This window comes from Chiloscyllium plagiosum, unplaced genomic scaffold (genome assembly GCF_037043375.1).
Source record: "Chiloscyllium plagiosum isolate Xiang-an unplaced genomic scaffold, Cpla_swu_hap1 HiC_scaffold_9, whole genome shotgun sequence".
Lineage (NCBI taxonomy): Eukaryota > Metazoa > Chordata > Chondrichthyes > Orectolobiformes > Hemiscylliidae > Chiloscyllium > Chiloscyllium plagiosum.
In genome coordinates, this window is record NW_028270147.1 from 66,096,777 (window position 1) to 66,113,046 (window position 16,270).

At 41.1% G+C, this 16,270-nt stretch overlaps 1 protein-coding gene and 1 pseudogene across 1 annotated transcript in view; one reads left to right on the forward strand and one right to left on the reverse strand.

The window, feature by feature from the left end:
- The first annotated feature begins 4,076 nt into the window (after positions 1 to 4,076).
- The window catches only part of LOC122554454 (cytosolic phospholipase A2-like), a 138,410-nt gene continuing 126,216 nt past the window's right edge, over positions 4,077 to 16,270 (forward strand). The window contains exons 1-2 of the mRNA XM_043699514.2: positions 4,077 to 4,201; positions 11,989 to 12,156. Of these exons, the coding sequence (XP_043555449.2) occupies positions 12,124 to 12,156 (33 nt within the window). The 5' untranslated portion in view covers positions 4,077 to 4,201; positions 11,989 to 12,123. The remainder of the gene's footprint in view (positions 4,202 to 11,988; positions 12,157 to 16,270) is intronic.
- Positions 13,231 to 13,721, reverse strand: LOC122554679 (large ribosomal subunit protein eL42-like; annotated as a pseudogene).

Below are 16,270 nucleotides of genomic sequence, written 5' to 3' on the forward strand. Positions count from 1 at the left end.
ACTGCCAGAAAAAACAAAGCCACTAAGTCCAACATACATAAAGGCAAACCTGTAAATGTGGTGTACATAGATTTCCAAAAGACATTCTATAAGGTGCCTCATTAAAGGTTATGATGCAAAATAAGAGTTTATTTGCAGAGGGGAGATCATATTAACATGGGAAGAGAATTGGGCATTTATCAGGAAGCAGAGAACAAGGATAAAAAGGGCATTTTGGCTTGGCAGATTATGACCAGTGAAATTCCAGAGGGATCACTTCTGCACCCTCAGCTATTTGCAATCTACATCAATGAATTGAATGGAAGAATTTAATGTATTCCAGCTAAATTTGCAAAGGATTCAAACACAGGTCAGAAAGTAAGTTTTCCAGAAAGCATGTAGGGTCTAAGAGGGATATTAATATGTCAAGTGAATGGGAAAACACTTGGCAGCTATAGGAAAATGTAACCTTGGTAAGAATAGAAAAGCAGAATGTAAATTAAATGGAGAGAGACTGCAGAACTCTACAGCAAAGGGGGATGTGGATGTTCTGGTACATGAATCACAGGTGCAGCAAATGATTCGGAAGGCAAAGGCAATATTGCTAATTACTGCAAGAGAAGCTTTGCTACAGCTATACAGGATGTTTGTGAGGCCAAATCTAGAATAATGTGTATAGTTTTGGTTTCCTTACTTAAGAAAGGATATAATTGCATTTGAAGCAGTTCAGAGAAGGTTACATCATCTGACTCTTGCAATGGAAGGGTTATCTTATGAAGAAAGATGGAACAGGTTGAGCTCTGTATCCACTGAAGTTTGGAAAAGTGAGTGGTGATCTTACTGAAACGCATAAGATCCTGAACAAACTTGATAAGATGGTTGCTTGGAAAATGTTGCCACTTGTGCATGTGACGAGAACTAGAGGACACAGATTAAGAATAAATGGGTAGGAAAGATAGGAAAACTGAAAGGGAGGATGCTGGGGAAGGAGCAATTTTGAATAATGGTGATACTTATATCCAACTAACTATACACTGTTCAGCAATAATGTTGATAGTATCCAAAGGAAACAGTGTGTTGGAGACCAGGACCCTTTATAATAAGGAAGGGACACTCAGCTACCACTCCATTGCCCATCACACCAACCACCATTGAACCCAAGTGCAATGCATGATCAAGGAAGCACAATTAGTGTTAGAGAAAACAGGGAAAACCATTACCTTAGTACAAACCATGACTGCATTCATAAGTCAATGACTGTATTGAGATGCTTGAAAGAATTATTCACTGTTTCTGTCTTGTTCCCCTCACCATGGCAAAATTGGTAGTGGAGGTGTTTAATCTGGCAGGGAGTTTGGCTAGGACATTAAATCAAGCTTGCCTATAGCTACCAGAATGTTCCTTTTATAAGAAACTGCAGCAAAGATACAGATTTATCTTCTATTTCTTGTTGTGGCATGGGAATTGCTATTCCTTCAGGGCCACTGGCTTAAAAAGCTGAAATACCCTTCTTTACAGCACTGTAGGAGAGAAAGGGTAGACAGTTAAATCAGATAACAATAGACCAGTCAGTTTAACATCAGTATGGGGGAAACCCTTAAACACAATAATCTAGAACAAAATTAGTTGCCACTTGGAAAAATATATGTGAATCAGTGAAACATCAAGGATTTGTAGAAGATAAATTGTGTTTGACTAACTTGATTGGGCTCTTTGATAAACTAATGGAAAATATTGATCAAGATAATGTGGTTGATATAAACAGATGCCTGATAAAGTACGACAGAATAGACTTCTTGGCAAAATGAAAATCTACATGATTAAAAGAGGAGTGGTCGAGCAAACACAAAATTGGCTAAGATGCAGAAACAGTTTATGGGAGAGAGTGATGGATCTTTCAGATTGAAGATAGGATCAGGAAACGCCCGGATAGCCCCTTAGTACTGCTCTGCCATTCAGCTAGAATATGACTGACTATCTATCTCAATGCCATTTACCCAAGCTATCCTTATATTCCTCCGTCCTCACTGACCTTGCATCAGGAGCACCCACCCTATCACCGAAGTAATCAAGCTCATTTGGTCAGCAAGTGAAAGCTGTCACTTTAAGTGCTATTTCATTACATGATGCAGACAGGGCTATATTCAATCTCTTTCTCTTACTTGACTATCAAATTGTGCCATTTGCATTCTGCAATCCCACTCATTCACCTCAACAACATTAAAATTCTAATTCATTGCACATTTTCAAAACTTTTCTAGACTAGAGGCTCAAATTTTGAAAATTGTCAGCCTTACAAGAGTCAGTGAGAGTATAAAACAGCACAACCATGTAATGCAGGAAATGCAGTTAAGATATGATTAAGGTCACATCCTTCATGAGAAAATTGGCGTAGGGTGGTTGCCTTTATGTAAATTTACAACATTAGTTTGCATTAACTTAGAACTTTCTTGATAGTTAAGAAAACTGGAGATATTTTACTCAACGATCACATCATCAATTGATTTTTTTTGTCAAATTAATTTGATTACATTTCAGAAACTTTCTCTCCACCACAGGCTAAAATTACATTCCTTGGAAATAAATCTTCACACTCCAAACATTCACAGTAGCTTTTGCCACATTGAAATCCCTGAACCAGCAGTATGTTCAAATTTGATGCTGACCAGCATGATCATTGTCTTTCAGTCTGTGAAGTACAAATTGATTAAATTGTGAAAAGTGATCCATAAAACATTAATGAGACACCCACATAGTGTTTTAAGTATTAATTATGTGCTGGAAATCCAATGTTTGAAAATAACAATAACCATTCATGTAAGATGATTGTGTTTTTCCATTTCAGGTTGATATCCAGCAACCTTCCACTGGTGTGTATGGTGTTAATCTATGGATATTAAATGAGTGCAGAATGAGAATTGGATTCATTGCTAGCAACCCAAATGAAGAATGGTCATGTAGATCAACATATCACCATAAGAATTAGGGAAGGATGTAGAACAGGTTAGAATGTTTCTTACATTCAGTTGTTGTGTCTATGAGCATGTCTACACAGTGAATTCAGCAGGCTGTGAAATATCTGCATGAAAAAAAGTTCAGAAGAAGGGTCACTGGACACAAAGCTTAACTCAGCTGTTTCTTCACAGATGCTGCCAGACCAGCTGAGTTTCTCCACCAATTTCTGTTTTTGATTCTAATATTTGCATGGGTTCTGAGCTCTGTAACAAAGCATAGGCCACTGCACAATAGACAGGTCCATGAGAAGCACATACTGCCTGCTCTCTAAGTCTGCTCCATCATTCAATATGATCATGACTGATCATGGACTTCAACATCACTTCCCCACCCATTCTCTATTCCTTGATTTGTGGAGACCAACAACCTGCCTAATTAAGCCTTAGCTATTTCAGTTATAGAGCATCTACAACCTTTAGAATGGAGAACTCCAAAGATTCACAAGCAAACAGCATTTCAGTGAATTCAACATCAGTCACAGTGGCTACAGGCAAGATCCATGATAGATCTCAGACATTCATTGTTTAAAATACCTGCCTCTGAGCTAAATCTCCATTAGTCTGAATTGTAGATGCAATATTATTCATATTTTGACAGAATTGGACAACATTCCTCTTCAGTAAACTACACCCAGTGATGCTCCTGGTGTAAGCCATGGAATTTAGTAATGTTTGGATGTATCAGAGTGTGGAACATGGTAAGAGCGTAGATGGAAATAAATATGCACCAGAATCTGATTTCTTGGTTTGAGTGGGATTATGCAGAATTATACATGAGTGTTATGAATTAGTCCTGGGAGATGGTCATGACCTGATCAGCGAGGCAGAGTGTAGTAACTTGCAGGAAGTTCATGAAAGTCTATAAAGCACAAAAAGAATTCCAAAAAGAACCCCAACATATTCCATTTCATACTGTATGAAAACTCATGTACACTTTGCCCAGACGTGTGTGTACGGGAATGAAAGGTTTCATCAGCCCAAAACAAAGAAAGTTAAGCTGAATGCTTCTCAACACACTGAGCTCTGCTGATCGCGGCTCAGTGTGGGCAAGGCTTTCACGACTACTCGTTTTGTAAGGAAACACCGCCTTCCCCTTGCTGTGTAATATCCGCCTGAGTTTTCTCTACTTCGTTCTTTTTTTCAAAACGCTCGGGAGGATTTACCGGAGAACAGGGGAAGAAAGTGAGTGGAAGCAGACACTGTGAGAGGTAACACAGACCTTCAGACTGGCTTGTTAGTGGGGAAGTTGGAGATGGTGAGGTTCATAATGTCTGATATAATCAGAAAATACATAGTTTTGTATCAAAGTTTGCAGGGACGCTTCTCTTGTTCAGGGGGAGAAAAGAGATGGGAAATTAAGGCAATCGCTTTCCGAACGTGACGGCTTCCTTTTGTGTGGCTGAAACGTACGTTGGGTTCATTGACCTGCTTGAAGGGGAAGGATAGGTACCGTGCCCGTGCCTTCAGCCAGGCTGCCTCTTCCATACAGGAATTACTGCCTTCCTTCATGTGACCTGCAGCGAGTCTGCTGCTGGGAAATGCCTTCGCCAAGTTTTCCTATTGGGAAATGCGAAGACTTTCAAAGACCTAAGTACTGTAGGGGAAAATGGTCATCTGAGTGTGTACCACAACCAACAACCGAAATACCTTTTGGAGATGATTAGTTTGTTCACCCAATTGTTAACCGTGCAACGAGGAATCAGGGAGAAATGGGCAGAAGTGAGGGCTGGAACTTTGCATTGAGTGAAAGTTATCCTGAAAGCGAAAAGCACAGTGACAGGGCTGTTTTAATGAGCACTCACTTTGTAAACCTAATTCTATTTGCACTTTCTACTCTCAATTAGCAGTAAGATACCCATGTAGGGGGTGAATGCAAACACTTATTGAAAACGCGTATTAAATATCACTGTTAAGTACATTCTCATTTTACAATGATCCTTTTTAAAGGGGAACTGGATGCTGCTATGTATTCCACGTCATCCTGAGAACAAAAATAGAGGATCCCCCCCCCCCCCACCAGCCAACATTGCTAGCTAGTTACAAAGATTCATCTGCTGCTTTTCCTTACTCCAGTACCTACTATATTTTGCTTTTTAGTCATGCAGTGAGAGTATTGCTAGCCAAGCCAATAACTTGTTACCCACACATTGATGGTTAAGGGGAGTCGGACACACTTCCTTTTTTGTACAAGCAGCAATGTTATGTTTTCTCCGACAGTCTTTATTGAATGATTATATTCATGTCCAGTTGTTCACTCGGTGCTGTATGGACATGGCTGAACTTGCCAACTCAGCTGGCCTCCCTTCTATATATTGTAAAAGAGCGTGTTTACATACATTTTCAGGAGGGATCATTGAAATGTTGTAGTGAACTTAAAACCTTGTAAAGTCTTTGCCAGTTAATACTCTGAGGTGGATACACATTTAACAGGACTGACCCTGCCCTTTAGGACTCTCATTTTCTTGATTTTGACGGACTGTTCCCACCACCTACCGACTATACCCAAGTCATCAGGCCCTTCCCACTGCACTCTTGCACATCCTCCCCGGAACCCTCTTCCATCCCCCATGCACCCCATCCCAATCGACACCCCTCCCTCCCACCACAGATTCACCCTTGTCTGTCTCATCTCTCCATGCAAACTGACCTTCTCCTGTCCTACTTCCTCATACAGCAGAGTTAAATCAGGAAAGATGCCAACATCCTGTGCAAAACCAAATGGTGTACGCCACCCTTATAAATCCAGAGATGTGCAGGTTAGGTGAATTGGTCATGCTAAATTACCTTTGCCTTTGTTCAGGGATGTGTTAGTTAGGGGTAAATGTAGAGTAATAGGGTAGGGGAATGAGTTTGGGTGGGATACTCTTTGAGGATTGGAGTGGACTTGTTGGGCCGAAGGGCCTGTTTCCACACTGTAAGGATTCTATGATCTCTGATCTCTAATTACATTCAGAAAGTAGTGGGGAGCTGCCTTCTTGAAACACTGTAGTTCAGATGTTCTAAGCACACTCACATGCTTGGGTGGTGAGCTCCAAGATTTTGACCCATGGATTCTTTTTATTTCACAAATATATTTTAATCATAAACATCTTTATATACATTTGTTGTCACTAAAGCAGTTTAGTTCTGTACAGTCTTTGCGTATGGAAAGCAAACAAATGTCGGAGTTTAACTTTCCCAACAGTTCCAACAAACAAACCCAAGGCATTTCTTACTTATGCAAGCTATTATTTACATATATTTGAGGCACTGGGAGAGTCCAATATCTGAATGGACCTGCATTATATTTTGGCTGAAAGATCTTTGATGGTAGTCTTTCCCCACTGCGTCTTTGCAGCAGCTGCCCCAAGCTTTAGTGTGGATTTTGGCCCATTGATGGTGAAGCAATAGCGGAAGGCTGTCATCTGTAATGTTCGGGGTGTCAGGAGGAGGCCAAGATGTACCATCCACTTGGCACTTTTGGATGATAGTTCCAATTGCTTCAGCCCAATCTCGTGCACTGGATGTACTGGAGACCCTAATCTGAGAGACCGGAGTTGTTAACTCCAATTAGTTGTTTACTTGTTCACTACCATTCACAAATGGATGTGATTGGACTGCAGAACTTCGATTTGATCCATCAATTGTGTAACAACTTCGCTGTCTCTACCCCATGCAGCTCCCACAATTCCTTTGCTCTGTCGTCCTCCAGCAGTGTTGCTCATGAAACCACCTTGAATTATTTTCAATGGGTCAAAGTCCTGCAAAGTAGCATATAGCCTGGCAGTAGCGAGTGAACAATTCACACTGGTGCTATTGTAGCCAGATGTAACACTGAATGGAGCATTTGTCCTTTGCCCATGTGTGACTGAATGGAATTGATAAACGAGTTTATGTTGGGAGTCGAAAACTTGGGACCAGCTGACCTTTAATGAGTCTGTTTCTAAAATAATTGAAGGATAGGGTGAGTGAAATCTTTTGTGGAGCATAAATTTTGACTTTGCGTAGTTGGACTGAATTGCTGATTCAGTGCTGACATGATTTAGCGCTACATAGGTTACATTGATTTTACTGGAATGAGTCAGGGAAATAAAATTGCCTGGAAGTTAGGAAGGCAAGGAAAGTCATAGAGACATGGGTACATATTCTGCATGATTGTTTTTATAGGAGGAAGGAATGCATTTGTGAAGTAAGGTTCTGTGAATTGAGATCTTGAATCTTCATTAGAATGGATTGTGTCAGGCATATTGTTAGGTTTGATAAGTGTTTTTTTTTCAAGTTCCCAACTTTAGAAAAACAGTCATAACGCAGACTTTTGAGTAGTTCAAGAGTGACACGATGGCTCAGTGGTCACCTCTGCTGCCTCACAACACTAGGGACTCAGGTTCGATTCCAGCCTCAGGCGACTATCTGTGTGGAGTTTCCACATTCCTTCCTGGGCGGCACAGTGGTTAGCACTGCTGCCTCACAATGCCAGAGACCCGGGTTCAATTCCCGCCTCAGGCAACTGTCTGTGTGGAGTTTGTGCATTCTCCCCGTGTCTGCGTGGGTTTCCTCCGGGTGCTCCGGTTTCCACCCACAGTCCAAAAAAAAATGTGCAGTTTAGGTGAATTGGCCATGCTAAATTGCCCGTAATGTTAGGTGAAGGGGTAAATGTAGGGGAATGGGTCTGGGTGGGTTTCTCTTTGGAGGATTGGTGTGGACTTGGGCTGAAGGGCCTGTTTCCACACTATAAGTAATCTAAAGAAAAATGAAGATTGATATCAGAAGATTGCAAAGATAGTCATAGCGCTGACTTGAGCGCTACAAGAGCGATACGGTGGCTCAGTGGTTATCTCTGCTGCCTCACAACACTAGGGACCCAGGTTCAATTCCAACCTCGAGTGAGTATCTGTGTGGAGTTTGCACATTCTCCCTGTGTCTGCATGGGTTTCTGCCAGGTACTCTGGTTTCCTCCCACAATCCAAAGATGTGCAGGTTTGGTGGATTGGCCATTGCTCATAGTAGGAGAAAGTGAGGACTGCAGATGCTGGAGATCAGAGCTGAAAAATATTTTGCTCATAGTGTCCACAGATATGTAAACTAGTTGGATTAGCCAGTTAATGGGGTTACAGGGATAAGGAAGGGGCTGGGTTTGTATGGAAATACTCTTCAGAGGATGAGTGTGGGCTTGATGGGCCAACTGGCCTGCTTCCTCATTGTAGGGATTCTGTGATTCTACAGAGTGACTATTTTGGGTACTTTGATTAGCCAACCACCTTTTGATATTAGTTTTGATTTTGTCAAGTTGGCAAGTGACAAGTCAGTCAAACCAAAAACAGCCAAAGTTCATAGGTACTCCCAATTAATTCTACAGTGACTGATATCTTAGTAGGTATTGATATCAGACTTTTAAAGTGTGCTTTTGAAATGAAATGCATGCAAAGTCTCTGGCTGTACACTCCTACATCTTTTGGGGGAAAGCTGCAAGGGTTAGGGAAGGCTGATATTATATTATCGTTTACTATTTTGTGGTCACTTTGTTGCTCAGTGTAGTGGATATCTCTCAAAGTTAAGGCATTTTGAACAAATTTTTATCACTTGATAAATGCATGATGCTATGAAGTTGGGGTAATTGTTTCAGATTGCTGTGATGATGTAGAGTCATAGAGTCATGTAACAAGGAAACAGACTTTGGTCCAACCAGGCAAAAGTGAGGACCGCAGATGCTGGATTTAGAGTTGAGAGTGTGGTGCTGCAAAAGCACAGCAGGTCAGGCAGCATCCGAGGAGCAGGTGAATCGACGTTTCAGGCAAAAACCCTTCATCGGGTATGAGGCATCCCCTCGGCTCACAGCCTCATTCCTGATGAAGGGCTTTTGCCTGAAACGTTGATTCTCCTGTTCTTTGGATGTTGCCTGACCTGCTGTGCTTTTCCAGCATCACGCTTTCGACTTTGGTCCAACCAGCCCAAGCCGAATATGTTTCCAAACTAAAGTAGTCCCACCTGCCCGCACTTGATCCATATTCTTCCAAACCATTCCTTTTCATGAACATTTTCCAATGTTGTTACTGTACCTGCATCCACCATTTTCTCTGGTAGCTCATTTCACACATGAAACCACTTTGTGTTTAAAAAAAAAATTGCCCCTCATATCCATTTTAAATCTTTCTCCTCTCACCTTAAAAATATGCCCCCTAGTTTTGAACTCCTCCACCCGAGGGAAAGATCTGGTGAAATTGATTTGCTTGGAGGGCTGGGTAGAATGCAAGGCTTGTCTGAAAGTTGCAAAATTTAGTTTAATAATTCTAAAGTTTTACAAGCTATTAATCTGAATTTATTTTGACATGCCAAATTACATTTTATTTGTTAATATTGGATACATTGCCTTTAAAGTATTGTAGGTTGTCTTTCATCCTTATTGGGTCCACAGATGGAATCTCTATATCCAGTCTGAATAGCACTTGATTTGCTGGGACCTCCTATAAGTGGGCAGTCTGGGGCTCTCACTGGCTGTCCAAACTGGTACATTACCAATGAGAAGAGTGTGTGCAAAAATCTAAAACACCAGTTCAAACTGACCTGCCAAAGTACAATATGAGAGGGAGAAACAGGTATGGTGGAACCGGACTGATGTCCCAGGTGCAAATAGAGAAAAGGAAAATTTCCCGTCTGAAAGTTTTTCAGAGTGATCAGCTCATGAAATGGACTTTCTCATTAACTGACAAAGTTGAAATGTTTACAATTAGTTAAGAAATTGATATGTATTCAAATGAATATTGACTAGAGTTAACAATTTGGATGGTGAAGAATGTGTCAAATGTGTTCAGGAAAATTTTCTTTCTCAATATGTGGATGCTCCTACTAGTGAAGGAGCAAAACCAGACCTTTGTTTGGGCAATAAGGCACAGCAAGTGACTGAAGTAAAAGTTGGGGAACACTTTGAGTCTAGTGACCCTAATTCTATTAGTATCAAAATGTTTATGGAAAAGGATAACCCTTCCATAAAAGTTAAAGGTTTTAATTGGAGTAAGGCAAATTTTAATGGTATGAGACAAGAACTTTTGAAAATTGACTGGAGTAGACTGTTTACAAGTAAAAGGGCGTCTGACAGTGGGAAGGGTAAGCACAGTAGGTCAGGCAGCATCCGAGGAGCAGGAGAATCAACGTTTCCTGATGAAGGGCTTATGCCTGAATTGTTGATTCGCCTGCTCTTCGGATGCTGCCTGACCTGCTGTGCTTTTCCAGCACCACACTCTCAACTCTGATCTCCAGCATCTGCAGTCCTCACTTTTTCCAAATGGGAAGGGTAAGGCTGGTAAGATTAAGGAATTTTTAAAATCTTATTTTAGATATAGACAACTTGGTTCAATTGAATCTCTTAATCAATATAACGCATGTAGGGACATTCTTAAGAAAGAAATCAGGAAGGCAAAGAGGGGATATGAGATAGCATTGGCAGATATGGTTAAGGATAATCCAAAGAGATTCTACAAATACATTAAGAGCCAGAGGGTACCTAGAGAGGGTAGGACCTCTTAAAGGTCAAGAAGGTCATCTTTGTTTTCAATCACAGGAGCTGGGCAAGATACTAAATGAGTATTTCATGTCAATTTTTACTGTGGAGAGAGAAATGAGACTAGGGAATGCAGAGAAATAAACTCTGTTTTAAAAACAGTTCACATTACCGAAGTACAAGTTTGGGATATCTTAGAGAATATAAAGGTGGATAGAAATCTGGGGCCTGATCTAATATATCCTAGAATGGTGTGGGAAGTAAGGGAGGAAATTAAGAGACTCGTTGCAGAAATATTTGCATCACCTATAACCTCGGATGAGGTGCCTGATGAATGAAGGATGGCTAATGTACCTTTGTTTAAGAAAGGTTGTAAGGAGAAGCCAGGGAACTATAGATCTATGAGTCTGACTTGGATTATGGGTAAATTGCTGGAGGTGATGATAAAAGAGGATTCATGGCCATTTAGAGAGGCAAAAATTGATTAGGGACAGTCAGCATGATTTTGTGTGAGGAAAATTATGTCTCACAAACTTGATTGACTTTTTTGAGGAAGGTATTAAAAAGATTGATGATGGCAGAGCACTAGACATTGTTTATTTGGATTTTAATAAAGCCTTTAACAAGTTCCACATGGCAGACAAATTAGTAAAGTTAGGTCACAGGGCAAGCTTGCCAATTGGTTGCATAATTGGTTTAACAGCAGGTGTCAGAGAGTAATGGTGGAAGGTTGCAATGGACAGGGTTGGGGGCAGAGGTGGGGGTCGGACAGGAGAGGGGGGGGCCGAGGTGGGGGCAGACGGGGGGGTCGGGGGATCGTGCATGGTGTGCTGCTGCTTAGTCTCATGAAGAGGGAGTGGACTTAGCAAGTGCTTGCTGTGTCAACCCCATTGAACTGATAGAGGTGGGCAGGAGGCTTCAGCAATGCTGCAGGTTCCTTACACACAAATGTGTCTCTCTGCTCAGAAACAAACCCTGATACAGAGAGAGGGAGCAAAGCAGACAGAGTGAGGAAAAAGGAAACTTATATGTATATTCCCTCCAGGGAAAAGACAATTATGGAGAGATATATATATCTCCGTGGTTGTCTTCCCTGGAGAGCAGATTTCAAGGCAAGGGGACACATTTTTAAGGTGAGAAGGGAGAGATTTAAAAAAAACATGAGCGGCAAATGTTTTTACACAAAGTGTAGGTCGCGTGTGGAATAAACCTCCTGAGGAGGTGGTGGATGCGGGTACAGTTATAACATTTAAAAGACGTTTGCATAAGTACATGAATAGGAAAGGTTTGGAGGGATATGGACCAGGAGCAGGCAGGATGGGACTAGTTTAGTTTGGGATTATGATCAGTACAGACTGGTTTGACCGAAGGGTCTGTTTCCATGCTATGTGATTCTGTGTCTGTATGGAGGGAACTTAAGTTCTCCAAGATGGTGAAGCTACTGGGGCTGCCTTGCTCATGTCTACCTAGTACGCATAGCTCTTAAAATTGATTTTAACAATTGTTTTTTCTATTCTTCAGGAATGGAACTAGACATTTGCTGAAAGCTATCTATTTTTTCATCGCACCGAGAAATCTTCAAGATTTTGTTTAATCAGTGCCTGTTGAACCAGTAAACTGTAAGATACACCAAGATCTGTTCAACTGCAATTGAGAATGGCTTCTATAGACCCTTATTCTCACATAATAGTAAGTACAAATCTCCGTTGCTAACTCAACTTAATAACTTGATCAGATTTTCCATTAACTAACTGCAATGTATTTTTGAAATGTTATGCACGTTCATACTGTGGAATATTGATACCTTACAAAACCTCCAGAATGATGGTGTGACAGTTACTATCAAACCAGGCCATAGCCTGTCCCTTACTCCTCTGGTAACTTCTTTTTCAAGCCCCTCACTTTGTGCCAGCTTTTCTTTCTTTTGAAATCTTGTTTTCTACTACTCCAGATTTCTATGAGTTATCCTTCCTTCTTTCCTCCCCAAATGCTCAGTGCTAGATTACACCTCACCCTTGATGATTTTGATCTTCATCTTGTGATTCCTTGCCCTTGCTATCTCCTGTGAATGTTTTACTGCCATGGGACTGGTCACAGCCTGGGCCTCTCCCACTTGGTGTATCTCTCACTGCTCATACTTCCTTAGTCTCTTTGAACCCCTACACCATTAGTATCTACAGTGGATTAAAAGCTTTCTTCAAAATCACTTAAAATACGCGTTCAAGCTACAACATGCTTAAACACGAGCCCCTTGAGTCACTGCCATGTTTCTCCACTTACTAATTTGCTCAGGAATCCTCCTTCCTTTGCCCTTGCCCCAAGCTACCACTCTCTGACTCTGACTCTGGTTCCTCTTCCTGGTATAGTCACCATCTTTCCTCCTGAATTTGCAGGGACAGGAATTTATGACCTATCCCAGGATCTTACTGAACCTTGGTAGGTGCCATGAGACTGCAGTCTCTTTGACTAAAATAATTCAAGACCTGAACACAATAAGAAAGCTTTGGTTTCTCTTCCACACAACGGGCCATTCCGTTAAATGTGTCATCATATTCTCATCTCCAAATAGCTTTTCCACCTACCCCACATTCCGTTAGATTTGAATCATTGCAGTTAAATGTCACCCTGTGGCCATACAGATTCAAAGACTTCAATGACATTCCCTAGATTGTGATTGTAGTGTATTATTCTCAATCTCACAGCATCCTTCAACCATATACTTGTCTGATCTCAGTCTTTCTGTTTAGCTTTTAGTTAATTTTATTATGAATTTATACTCCAAAGAATTGCAGCATAGAACTGGATGGCATGACCCTTCCACTTCTTGTTTCCTCCCAGCTCAAAGTGCTTATACTTCTTTAATGGCCAGCATTCTCTTTGATTGACACATGAGCTCCACACAATCTAGTCTCAGCAATATCTTCTTTGTAGTCTTAGCCTTTATTCAAATATGGGCATAACCATTCTGTTTCCTATCATAATGCCTCTTACCCTATCTGTATAAAGAATCTTTTCTTGTACTGCATAACCTTATGTGCATGTTGCCTGGAACATTTCTTACAGTACATCCTGCTGGTCTTTGATGTGTTGACCAACTTGCCACTTTGACCCCAAGCAGAGAGGGAGGGTGCTTCAATGAACTTATTATTGTATACCTTAGAACAGGTGGGACTTGAACTGGGACTGCCTGGTTCAGAGACCGAGCAATTACCCCCGCACCATGAAAACTCTCCATTCCCTGGACTTTGAGCCATAATTTCTCTTATGAAATGTTGAGAAGACCAAAGATATTATCATTGGCCGTTGTCATAAACTTCAAATCATTCCCCCTTGTCAGCCAGCTTCTAAGCCTGAACTAGATTGTTTGCAACCTTGGCCCAAATTCCTGTCCATCGTCCTACACCATGCCGATTAAAGCTCCACTACCCTAACAACTGCTGCCTGACATCAAATCCCACTCACTTATCATCATTCACATTTTTAAATCCCCTCATGGCCTTGATCTGCCCCATCACTATAACCTTCATCAGCTCTACAATGCCCAGATTTATATGCTTCTTCCAAATGTGGCCTCTTGTGAATGCTGTGCTCCCTTTGCTTCACCACTCACTGCCATAGCCTTTTGCTGTTTAGGCTGTAAACCCCTGAAAAGTTTCCCTTAACCTCAGCCCCACTGCCACCTTCTGCTTTGAGAACTCTTTCAGGATGAAGTCTGAGGAATTGGTCACCTTTCTTTCTACCTCTTCATTTTGGGATTCCTTTTATACATCTGTGAAGCTCCTTGGAGTGTTATGTTCTGTTTGAGGCTCTATATGCAAGTTATTTCAGGTTTGTCACAGGCATTTTGATTCTTTCCTGTGGGCTCTCGTCTCTCTCACTTGTTTATGTTCTGTTTCGTGAGCACCAAATGATAAAGAACTGGGAGGTGCCTGTGACCACTGCCTCAATATAGACCAAGAATCAAATGTATTCAGCCATTGAATGTGAAAATGAGATGTACTCAATCTTGTCCACTTGTGATCAATTTGAAGTTCCTTGGTTGAATGCCCTTCCATAAACTTGCCACTCATTCTCTATGAATCCCACTGACCTGAAAGATGTGATAAAGTAAATAGACATAAGTAAGCATTTGCTATAAAATGAGTTATTTACAATGGGGTGAAGAGTACCATAGAAAGAGGTCCTGGAGCACTCCTGTTTGTTCTGATGCTGAGACAGTTGGCTATAGAATTATAACTGGTGCAAGTTTGCACTTTTAGATTTCAATTTTGCAGCAGAGGGGCAGTTTTGAAACTGAGGACCATTATAAATCCAAATATTCTGAAAAGTTACTTCCTTAAAGTATTCACGTCTTGCAAAAATGCTTTCCTTTATCAAGTTAACCAAGCAAACATCGAAGGATATTAACAATAAATAAGATGGAGTCATAGAAAGCAGAGAATGTAATAAATTAATCATTTTCCTGGATAGTTGGTATTTATGCCAATGCACTGAGACTGGATGATTTATGAGGCATTCTCAGTCATTACGTGTGGAGTAATTGGATGCTGAGGTTTCATAAAATAGATGCAATAGATATAGGCAACTCATTTGTCTTTTTTTTTAACTAGGGGAACCAATTATTAGCAAATTTGAGAATTATATGGGCAATGATACCCTAACAGGTATCATGGATTTAAATAAAGAACATGTAATCTAATTATCATAGAGTCACAGAGATGTACAGCATGGAAACAGACCCTTCGGTCCAACCTGTCCATGCCGACCAGAAATCCCAACCCAATCTAGTCCCACCTGCCAGCACCCGGCCCATATCCCTCCAAACCCTTCCTATTCATATACCCATCCAGATGCCTTTTAAATGTTGCAATTGTACTAGCCTCCACCACATCCTCTGGCAGCTCATTCCATACACGTACCACCCTCTGTGTGAAAAAAGTTGCCCCTTAGGTCTCTTTTATATCTTTCCCCTCTCACCCTAAATCTATGCCCTCTAGTTCTGCACTCCCCAATCCCAGGGAAAAGACTTTGTCTATTTACTCTATCTATGCCCCTCATAATTTTGTAAACCTCTATAAGGTAGCCCCAGCCTATTCGCCCTCTCCCTATAGCTCAAATCCTCCAACCCTGGCAACAACCTTGTAAATCTTTTCTGAACCCTTTCAAGTTTCCCAACATCTTTCCAATAAGAAGGAGACCAGAATTGCACACAATATTCCAAACGTGGCCTAACCATTGTCCCGTACAACCACAACATGACCTCCCAATTCCTGTACTCAATACTCTGACCAATAAACAAAAGCATACCAAACGCCTTCTTCACTATCCTATCTACCTGTGATCCAATTTTCAAGGAGCTATGAACCTGCACTTCAAGGTCTCTTTGTTCAGCAACACTCCCTGGGACCTTAGCATTAAGTGTATAAGTCCTGCTAAGATTTGCTTTCCCACAATGCAGCACCTCGCATTTATCTGAATTAAACTCCATCTGCCACTCCTCAGCCCATTGGCCCATGTGATCAAGATCCTGTAGTAATCTAAGGTAACCTTCTTCGCTGTCCACTACTCCTCCAATTTTGGTGTCATCTGCAAATTTGCTAACTATACCTGTTATGCTCACATCCAAATCATTTATATAAATGATGAAAAGTAGTGGACCCAGTGAGGAAGTGGCCATTGTATTGGACAGTGAGAGATCTATAGCATATGTCTGTTAATTTCAGAAAGGCATCTGATAAAATGTCAAAAGGAAAGCTACTGGTTAAGCTTGGGGATTACTGGCAAGATATTGGCTGAAGGATAA